The 11,201-nt window shown below is 44.2% G+C and overlaps 1 protein-coding gene across 1 annotated transcript; it reads right to left on the bottom strand.

Moving 5' to 3' along the window:
* Nucleotides 1-1,933: 1,933 nt before the first annotated feature.
* NRN1 (neuritin 1) lies at nucleotides 1,934-10,593 on the bottom strand. Its single transcript, XM_065399918.1, has 3 exons — nucleotides 10,539-10,593; nucleotides 5,834-5,978; nucleotides 1,934-2,298 (listed from the first exon to the last, which is right to left on the bottom strand). The coding sequence occupies exons 1-3, from the start codon at nucleotides 10,591-10,593 to the stop codon at nucleotides 2,067-2,069; spliced, it is 432 nt and encodes a 143-aa protein (XP_065255990.1). The 3' UTR covers nucleotides 1,934-2,066.
* Between the last annotated feature and the right edge of the window lie 608 nt (nucleotides 10,594-11,201).

Raw genomic sequence — 11,201 nt, 5'->3', positions numbered from 1 at the left:
TCGCTTCCAGTGCTAAAGGCGGCTGGCTCCAGTTCCGGGGCCCATTTGTTGCTGGGATTCAATACGTTTGGGAAATGCAGATTGGATTGCAACCCACTGTTTGATTTATGAACTGTTACGTTTGCTATTGCTTACCCATTACATTTCAGACTTTACAGACCTTTGGGGGGGGGGGGGGAGAATAATGATATGTTGGAGAAGGGGGATTATTACATTCCCCTCCCGCACCAGAATAAATAATATGTATGACTAGAATTGCAGAATCAAAATTAAACTCTGACCCCCTCCTCCCCTTTCCCTCAGCTTCCTCCCTCTCAGCAGGACTCTCATCTTATAGGTAGAAAGGATGTGTTTACTCCTTGATGTTTACCTCTCCATAAAGGCATCAAAATCCTATAAATAGACAAGGTTATAGCAGCTTCTGCTGCTAAATCAATAGGGCCCAGTCTCCTGGCTATTTCAGCTGAGCTGTCTTATTAATTATGAAAGGACTCATCTGATCTCAGGCAGCAGCTTTCTGTCCCTCCTTTGCAGCATCTTAATGGTGGTTGCTTTCTCTCCCCTCCACAGCTATAAACGGTCTCCTTTTCAGAAAAATGGGTTTATTTTTTTTTTAAAGAAATCACTAAATATGTATGTAAAGACTATAGCTGTAAATAGTCTGCCTATAACGCCGCCAGCAATTGCTGTGCCAGCAAAACCCGCGCATGTGAATAAAGGGAAGGATAACCGGGGCGGATTTTTGACAAACTGCTGCAAATGCAGAAGTGCTAGACCTGGGAGCCCGTCCTGCATTGCCCTGGCACCCCGGGTTCCCACTGAAATCTGGCACTCACTCTAGCTGGCTTGGGCTGGTTCCCTCTGTAAGCAGTCACAGCAGATGAGTCCCACGTTTTAGAAAAGGAGTATTGTGTACTTTTTAAAGGGAGTTTTATAGCATGATTTTTAAAGGGCTATGTTAATTAGTTTAGCAATTCTATATTTTTTTGCACCAAGATGACGATGTTAATTAATTGAGCAGCTCTGCATTTAGCCGCTATTATATTAAAAGCCTGTCCGGTTAAATAGATAGATACCATGCATATTTTACAAATAAAACGACACCCTCATTTCAAACAATAATTTTTATTTTATACTTCTTTCTATACTTGTAGCAAATTTTTTTTTTGCTGAATTGGCTTTATAATAAACTCTTTTTAAATTACATCTTTTCTTTTAAAATCAAGGTTCTTTTTTTGTCAAAATCAATATGCTGTATTTTTAGGTTTACATTTAAGCCCCCTTTTTGTGATCTATACTGTTGGATATTCAGGTATTTTACTGTATGTGTAACATCTAAAACAAGAGAAGAGGAGGGAAATTAAAGGCAGTGAACTCGGAAAGATGCTTTGACAACACCAAGTAAAGCTAAACTCTCAGCAATCTTAGCAGCATTCAATCCTTCAGTCATTAGATATAATCTCTTTCCTTCCTTCTTTTTTTTTTTTTAACTGTCCATTTCTTTCTTTTTTTCCCCTCGAGGAATTTTTTTTTTTTTTTTTTTTTTTTTTTTTTTTGCAGTGGAATGACCAAAAAACAAGCGACTGTGGAGGAAAGATGATAGATTGTGAGTTATTCACCATATGCTTCACACGTGGATATCAATCTTGGATTCATTTCCAGTGCCTTTTTTCTCAACTCATCGTTTTCTTTCATATTACAAGAGGAGCCCATCTTTTGTTGTTGTTGTTGTTGTTATTATTATTATTTATTAAGATTATTAATATTAGGTGGCCCAAAGCCGTTCCTGAGATTCTTTTGCACAAAGGGCTCGGGTTTTCTATTTTTATTTGAAGAGACACTAAAGCTGAGGTCCGATTTTGGCTGTTTGTTGCTCATTGTTTGGTAACATTTGGCAAATAAAACACAAAATAAAGAGAGAACGTTTCCACAATCCTATATGGATGTTTCATCATCACAGATAATCACAACGGTCCCCAAAAAACGGATGGACACTTCCTCTATAAATCCAGTATATGGAGAGTGTGTGTGTGGGTGGGTATGTGTGTTCTACCAGAAGAGACCTCCTAGAAGGAGAACCAGGTCACTAACGCTGCAGAGAGAGCCAGCAGGAGCAGGGGGAAGGCAGGGAGGAGTAGGGAAGGAGCTGACCCGTTGCTTCCTCCGCATAGTTCAAATAAGCTGCCTTGAAAATCGAGGTTTTTGGATTCCCTTTTCAGTTTTTCCCAAAGATCTGTCGCGCCTTCCTGGCAATCCGTGAGGGCTGTGAGGGTGCAGGAGTGGAAATCATCCCAGTACCTGGGGAAGGAGCAAACACAGGGGACAAGCGCCAGGTCACTCGCTGCACAAGAGGGCCCAACAGCATACCAACCCCACGCCCGATTCCCTCCACCCACATGCTCCCCTTCCAACCCGCTCCTGATTCCGCCCCTCCCAACAGTTTCAAATGTGTGTAGCGATGCCCAACCCCCCATTTATGCAAATCAGGCCCCCTTCCAGAAGTTTCCCCCTTGGGGCGCTGCAAAACTGAGACACCTAAAATCAACTGTGGCTTTTTGAAAACCTTGGCCCTTGTTGCCTTCAGAATTGCAACCTTAGAAGAAGCAGCCCTATGGACAATCGGCTCGTTTTGCACTTAGGCTCTGCTCCTACTCCCAGTTAAACCAGTGGGTGTGGGGCCGTTGATTTCAATGAGAGCAGGATCAAGCCTTCAGTCAATATCTGTTTCAGGATTTCCTCAAGAGTGACTGCGATCTTAATTCCTCCCCGTCCCAAACGCCCCCTAAACAGGAGGCTTGCTTCCATTCTGAACGAGCAAGGAGGCTACATCCAGCTGGCTTATTTTGTATTTACTCGGTAACGTTCTGTTATTGGCTTTTGCAAGGAGTCAGAAATCGAAATCTCTGCCTTTGAAGGGAGAGCGGCTGGGGTCCAGCGCATAGCCCCATAAATCATAGGCAGGGGTAGGAGGTGTGCCTTTTGCATGCACAGAATAGCTGGACATCTTCCGGGGGGGAAATAGCCACAAAAAGCAAGGTGCCTATTATTAACCTTCCTTAACTGTCGGACTTTATTAAGGAGCGTGTTTCTTAGCTGTAATGATTATGATATTTATTTATTGCCTAGCATGATTATTGTTGGAGAGTGTTCTTTGGTTTTGATGCTGATGAACTGTATTATTGTGCGGTGAGCTTTGATTTTACTCTTCCAGAACGATGGAATCGGCCAAAGTTTAAAGATCCTAAAGCAAAGTTACTTCACAGAAAAGCACCGCGTTCGTTGGTGATCCCATCTAGGAAAACCTTCCACCGACTTCAGAGGGCTTTAGATCGAGCCCTCATTGCACAGAAAACCAGCCACCTCTCTGCAGAATGCCGAGTGGCTTTGGATCAGGCGCCAGGTCAGTGATTCTGAAATTACAGGGACAGTATGCCTGTGATTTCAGAATCCTGACCTAATCCAAAGCCCCACTGGAGGCAAAGGGGAAGTCTGTCCAGTGATTTAAGTGAGCCCAGGATCCTTCAGTGTTTAGAATAAGAAACCACTCACCCCCGTGGAAAAAATTCCAATATTCCTAAACTGCTTTCCCATTTTTCTCACTCAAACCAAAACCAGATCTCGAGGCTAAATCTAAACTCCAAGCAGGATTGTCTCATTTCAGAGGAGACTGGCAGATCTCTGTGTAGTGGTCTCGGTTATCTAAAATCAGTGTGGCCTCTGTGAACTGTTCTCTGGTTTGTTTGTTTTTTCCAGGTAGGCGCTCGGTTTTCGGTTATTTTTTTAAGCAGTCCTGCAGATTCTAATTTATGAGCACTCTACACTGGTTGTAGACTCCAGTGTTTGCTACATTTGTAATAAATAATGAGATATTGAGATGCCAAGAAGGCTGAGAGTGTGCCTCTCCTGAAGTATTTCTGCTATAATTGCATCTCCCAAAGGAAAATTAAATCTTCCCTGATCTTCTTTCAATACACATACTGGCATAGAGAAAGGGGGAGAGAAACCTCTACAGAAATCAGGCGCAGGCCGGTGGCACTGGACAAGAAGCTAACTCCTGAACAGTATCTAGGACAAAGACTTTAAATTAGAACGATAGGGCCCTTATTTCTGTATTTATTCTACATGCAGCTCAGCAGGTACATTGCAGCTGGCCACTAAAGCCACGTACCGGCATTGTAGACGCTGCAGATAGCAGCCTACTGTCGATCAGAAATATATAGACAGAAAGAGAAGTCACAGGGGTTTCACAACATTGTCTTTTGGGTTAACATGTCTTGATTTAAAAAAATGTTTCCGTTTAATGTACATTGTTTTCTGACTCCTTTTTTTTTATGTTTCAAGAAAGACTTTATACTCCAATGACACCGCATTGGCTTCTAAATGTGGCTATTTTGCCGGATATTTCAGGATTATGCAGGAAAACAGCAATTAGGGAAATCCTATAAACGGATTTCTTTTTTTATTAAATTAAAATGCAAACGGTGCGTTACTATCTTCAAACAAAGAACCCCTTAATGGACAGTTCTTAGAAATGAAGCATTAGCTCTTATCCTCCTATTCTCACCAACAACCTTCATATGTCCCCAGTAAAGAGTCAGGAATGGGAGACAACCCTTTTTTAATGTGGGCGAAATAAATCAAGATTCACATTTCCTTAAGCAATGGACCCCTACCCAGGCGCTAGTCTGGAGTCTAAGCAAAACTCTGCAATGACTTCAATGGAAACTTGTGATTAAGAACTCCCTGCCCGGTCTGGCCTAGTGTTCCTTCCACAAGGACTGAAAGTTTGACAGCGAAACCATCCCAGTGTCTCAGCCTGCAGAGATCATTTCAGTGCCAGTCTCTCTTCAGACACGAGTATTTCTTCTACAAGCCCAAATCATTATTCACACCTTATTAAGCAATAATGTTAACTCTACAAATGAAACTAACTAGATCTGAATTATCGTGGAGAAATAACTCTCTCTAATAAGGCAGCAAGGTGCTATTTATTAATTATTAATTATTATTATTATTATTTCTCTGTATATTCGATTGCATTGTTGTCATCTTAATTTATTATGTTTAATTCCGGGGCCAGATTCTGATCTCTTTAATCGTGTTGCTTAGCAGCTGACTTAAAAAACAGTCCCACATTTCTAGAGTAAGGAAATCAGAACGCGACCCACAAGAAATAAAGAATCAGGAGAGTCAATGAAGAATAAACGTAGCCCTAGAATTTCGCTGCTTAGGTGGTTTGCAAAAACGATCCTATTTTAGGCAATTCGTTAGCAACAAAACCGGCCTTTAAGAAGACCCAGTACCAGCCAAATGTTGCCAACCCCATGCTGGATTTCCGACCTCCATTTTTATTAGCACCGGCACCACCCATGTAAATGACTGTTTGCATTGACAGCTAACGCTGGATGTCACACTTGGGGCCTTGAACAGATCAACTGGGAAGGGACCATCGGCTCTACAAAAAAATGCAGAGGGCAAGAAAAAGAGAAGAGAAGCCAAAAGAATACATAGTCAGCGGGGAAAGGAACTGAATGGCCCAGCTACAGCGCAGGTTAAATCTTTCCTCGCAGTACAGTTTTGCTCTGATTGGCGCTTCAGACTGCAGAGAAATAAGGACGGAGGTCAGGCCAACTCAGGCCATGGACAACTGAAAATAGGGCAGCACCTTGCAGCGCCATAAAATCCCTTTCTTTTTACGCAGAGAGCCACACTCACAGCAGCAATTAGAGCGGGATTTTCAGCCCGGCCAGTGATATTTTCTTTTCGAATAACCACCCCGAATGTAACCCTGGCGATCCGTGACGAGGAATAACAACGAAATAGGAAGACCTACGAGCAGATCGTTTGGAGATTTCTCTTGTCGTCCAGGTCCTGCGGGTAGTTGGCCATGTTATCGCCCAGCCTGAGCAAACAGTCCGAGAAGCCCCTAAAGACCGCATCGCACTTCCCCGCTGCTCTCACCGCCTGCACCAGGTACGCTGGGGAACAGATCAGCACCACATCAGCCCGGACAGATCCCAACACAGTAACTCTGTACAGCACTCAACCCCCACATGTCTGTGAGCTACATTCAACCCCTCCCCAACCCGCCCCCCCCCCACACCATACACGAGGGATCAAAGTCGTGACCGTGACAGGAAGATCTGCCATTCTTGTGCACCCACCAGGTTGCAAACCGCTTTGCTTCCTTCTCAGCACACAAAGCCAGCTTTCCTGTTTGGGCATTTTCACCAGCAGACGGGATTAATTTTGAATGAGGGCAAGTGTGCTGAGAACAACAGGGTTAGAGTCAAAGGCATTCAGGGAGTGGGTTTGTGCCTTTGATTTGTGTGTGTGTGTGCGCGTCATTTCTTATTTCATCTCTCGCTCTCCCGTTGTATGTTTGAATCTAGTTTACAGTAGCGTGGCCCACTACAGTCTTGATTACCGTTAGGTTGTTTATTAAACGCAATTTTCAGAACGCAGTTTTATTGTTATAACATTCTGCTTCCGATCGTATAGACACACACGGACACTCTGATAAGGGCACTTCATTATTTCAGTGTTAACTGGGTAAATAGCTGCGGAAAATGAAACCTCTCTGAGAGGAAAACATTCACAAAACACGCAAAAGGCTACGGCTCACGTATATTTCTCCCTCCGATGGTGCAACAGCGTGGGGTGGGAACGAAAAGTTTGTGGGTTGCAATCGCTAGTAAGATAAATGAATTCTTCCACGGTTAAAATCTTTTCCTGGCTATATTTCCCATGTTGCACCTTTCGGATTTTGCTATTCACTGGCACACACTGAGACGCTGTTTGAAAAAAATGAAAATGCCCTCCTGTGTAATCCACCGATGGAGTGAGTGCTAGAGTCACAGACTAGGGTGTGTGTGTGTGTGTGTAAAATTACTTCTCACCTATGTCGTAGTTTTGCAGCTAGATTGGTGCCAGAGAGACGCCTGTGGTTTATATGTCAGACTGTGTGTCTCTGGACATGTTGTCCATAGGCAGATGGATCGACGTGGAGACAGAAGAGCATCATTTACCTCACTTCACCTCAGCTCCTCTATGTACCACTCTGCCTAGAGGGCTAGAAGTTTCTGAAAACTGTCTAGCTATAGCTGAGTCTATCAACCAGGCGCTCTGTCTCTAGCCACACAAAACTGACCCTGCTGGGAAGAAGGTGCTCCCTCTCGATCTCTTCCCCTTGCAATGAAATCCACACCGTGCTGAGGGATAGAGTGGATTTTCAGGCAAGGGGAAGCCAGGCTGTCTTGCTGGGAAGATTTTTTGTAAATACCTTTAAAGTGATATTAGCTCTAAAATCCCTCCCAGCCACTAGCCTCTCCTGGTGCAGTGGTGCTGAGGGGAGTAGGAGTGTCACTGTGGTTTGGTCTCTCTCTCTCGCTTTCTGCTTGCCTGCATGGTCAGGACTCACTCAATTGATTTGTCTGTTTGAAAAAACACCACCACCAGATACAATTTCTGGCTGACTGGCTGGGATTCGCTAGCATACGGGCTATTTATCCCTATCAATCCCGCTGCAAATGAAAGGGAATTAGAGGCTTGTTGGTTTAATTGATCACTGGCTTGATCCTGAACAACAGAGCTCAGGGCTCTCAGCTGCTCCCCCCCTCCCCTCAATGCAGTGCATCTTTAGCCACCTCCAGTAATCGGGTTAAGGGAGTTGCCATTTTCACATGCTGCTTTCAGGAGCCTGCCCCAAGTGCTGGGGGCACACACTGGGTTGGGAGTCTGGGATTGCAACCGTAAGAAACTCTGCCCTAGAGATTCCCCTGGGGAGCGTGGCTGCTTATTTTTAAGGCGCTCCAATTACCAAGTAAGTGGCTGGCTCCAAAAGGCTCCGTTTCAACTCAGAAACCCCGTCACCCCTCCCCGTTTGATTCATCATTAACCTGATTTAGTAACCACACCCCTCACCACCGCCGCCCACCCGCACGTCAAAACACGCGGGGAGGGGGTGGTGGTGCAGACATTGGCTACGGTACAAAACATGCAAACAAATAGCAGAGCTGAGAACATCCCGAGAGAGAGAAAAGTCCTATAAAAGCATCGCGATCCCTCCTTGCAAGCGAACGAGGAGGGCGAAAACGCCACTTCCAAGCGGCAAAATGCTACAAGTCACTCTTAAAAATATAAGCTCCCAAATGATCTGCCCTATGAATCGACTCCTCCCGGGCGCGCCAAGATGCGATGGCAACAATAATAATTCGTAAGTGCCATTGTACTGCCTTCGTGCTCGGCAGGAGAGGCCTGCTCAAAGCACCCGCGGGCGCGTGAGCGAAATGACGTACAGCTAATTGCGGTGTTAGCATGCTGTCGCTGTCCGCGGCTTTGGGGGCAATTGTGCTTTAAGAAACGAGACAGGGTTTCTCCCGAGTTACACAACAATGGGATTTCTCTTGAACTAGGTCGTTTGAAAGAGAAAGGGGAAAGTGCAGCCCGTCGGCAACGCATAAGGGCGAAAGGATCCATCCATAATTGATCCTTTTTGCATTCCTTAATTTTGCAGCTTATCCTCCACATTTAACACGCTCTTTAGCTCCGTCTACTCCCCGCATCATCTGTCTTTCTGTCTCACCTTCCTTCCTTCCTTCCAAGCTCCTGCAATCCCCGCTTCCTTCCCTCAGCCACCTTTCTTGTCAAAATGTCAGTGGTTCGGAGAGCTTCCAGCCATTCATAAGGACCAAGGCATTGGTGCAAAGATGTACATACATTTGGGGGGCACCAAACTAATGCGACAAACTTCCATTTCATACGAACCCTTTAGTAATTCACCAGAAGAGGTAAATACACTTCTACACTGGATGTGGCATTTATTCTCTTTACAAAACAGAGGTGGCACCTTATTTCAAAATAGTAATAAATACTTCGGCGTAAAATAAAACCAAACTGCTCTCCGAAGAGACTATAAGATCCGAAAATTCATCCCTTTCCTCACTACCCCAAAAATATCTACACTTTAATAATGTTTGAGGTCTGCAGCACTGGTTTTATCTGAACTTTCGAAATTCCTGCACGTTTTCGAACGATCTAGTGCACATAAAGTGCCAAAAATATGTAAAATTCACGGCGAATAAATGCCTCTCTTGGTAAAATTTCCTATCCTCACATCCTCCTCCAATCTCCAAATAAATAAATACATTTATTTAAAAAAATGTAGTTTTAAAAAGGCCATGTGTTCTGAAAAATGGTTTTGCAAAGCGTTCATCATCCTTTGAAATTATTCCGATTGTTTGAAATAATGACATGAATTTTGAGGTTGGCAAATTCTAGCCACATTTTCCCGAGTTCAATGTTTCGTCTCAAGGGTTTCCTCCCTTCCCCCCCCCCCCATCGATGCGAAATTTATTTTCATCGCGTTTTGCCTTTTCTCCACGCTCCCCCCGCCCCAATGCTGCAGAGATCGGCTAGCGAGGAAAGCGACAGAGCGAAATGATTTTTAAACAGCAAAACTGAGCATTTTTTATTATGACAGAATTCCTTTGCAGAAAATCTTTTCAAGGGTTTCTCTTGTAATCTGCCAATGTATCGATAAAGGATGTGTTTTAATTATTTTCTAATCCAAGATCATTTTTGGATAATGCTAGAGTATTTCTTTGGGGTTTTTTTGTTATTAGTTCCTTATGCAGAATGAAAGGAGTTGCTAACTTTAAAGCTGTTTTAATATTTGTAACTGTGAAAATACTTTAGTCGGAAACATTGAACAAAATTTATCTAATAAACAAAACCTAGCAACAACAAAATCCCAAACAACAGTAAGAAGAAATACACACACACGTATATATATCTATATCTATCTATCTATATATATACACACAAACTAGGGTGGAGGGAAACCTGTGCTATTTTAAGTAACTCCCAAAGAATAGGCATTTTGCACCTCTGCTTTAGTGACAGAGGTTCTCTTAGTTTACACAAAATTAATGCTCAGGCAATAAGATTTAAATTTTGTTTTTATTTCACCACCACGCTTAACAAAAACATTCACCGCAGCTGGGAGAGCCCTAACATACCAAAAGACAGCATTGCGACCCCTTTGCACATCCCTGGTTGCCTGCAAATAAACTTTCCAGCTAGACCTCTCTCTAGCCATTTTGTTCCATTATCTCATCTCTCTGCCCCTCTAGGGAAGAAATAAATGTCCTAGCATTGGAACCACTGAATTGTCCGTGGCATATATCTAGAAAGAAATATGCATGTAATCGTTCCCGGGGAGGAGGGAAGGAAAAAGAAAGCAACCTAACCATTAACGAGCATTTCATCCGTCTGGTTTGCAATAAGGAAGAGCAAAAGTGGTTCAAGAGGAATAAGAATTCGTTCCCTTTCCTGCGGAAAAGCTGTTCTTTCAGCGCTTGGCATCCTGAATAAACACGAAAATGCCGTTAAAAAGAGCGAGCGAGGAGAGTACATAGCCTGGTCCCTTCGCCGCGAATCATGCCAATCATTTCAGGTTATTTAGACATTCCGTTTCTGCATGCATCAAATGGGGTTTGGTGCAGACAACTTGAGACACAATTTGGTGGTCCACTTACCTATCTGTACAGCAAGGATCAGAGAAATATATCTGCCGTTCAACTTAAGTCCCATCCTACATTTAGTAAAACCATTTGCGACTGCAGATCTTTAAATAGTTACTTTGGAAAACGTGGGGGAAAGCTGAAAAACAGGCATTGCCAACAAGTTCCCAGCAGCGGAGACTTTGCAGACGAGGGGGAGATGGAGAAAGAGGGAGAAGGGAGAGCTGGGAATGGTTCACTCCATTAGCAGGGGGCGGAGGAAGTACAGCCTCACGCCCACCACCAGCCCTGACGTGGGGGAATGACACTGACGGATTCTTTTTTTTTTTATGTGCACCTTGGAAGGAGAAACGCCATTTATAGGCATCCCAGCCTGGATTTAGCCCGCTCTCTGCCATTAATCGCCACGAAATCTCCTCCCCTCGGTGAAATTCCCCCGGGCTGCTGGCTGCTGGTGTGACCCTGCAGGACTTTAGGGGAGCCCTGGATTCTCCACGCGCCTGCAACAGCACCGACAACAAACAAAAGCCCCACCAGAAGGAGCTGGCCCGTGAGGAACTCCTGCCATCTTTATTAACACGTCCCCATGGCCGAACACTGCAGCAAGCGCCTGACAAGCAGGGCAGCTTCTGTTAAGCCTGGCGTGTGCGTATCTCCCCCCTCTCTCCCCCCACTAAA

The sequence above is a fragment of the Emys orbicularis genome, chromosome 2 (genome assembly GCF_028017835.1).
Source record: "Emys orbicularis isolate rEmyOrb1 chromosome 2, rEmyOrb1.hap1, whole genome shotgun sequence".
Taxonomy (NCBI): Eukaryota; Metazoa; Chordata; order Testudines; family Emydidae; genus Emys; species Emys orbicularis.
The sequence above is the reverse complement of the archived record's forward strand: the minus strand, read 5'-3'. Positions and strand labels throughout refer to the sequence as shown.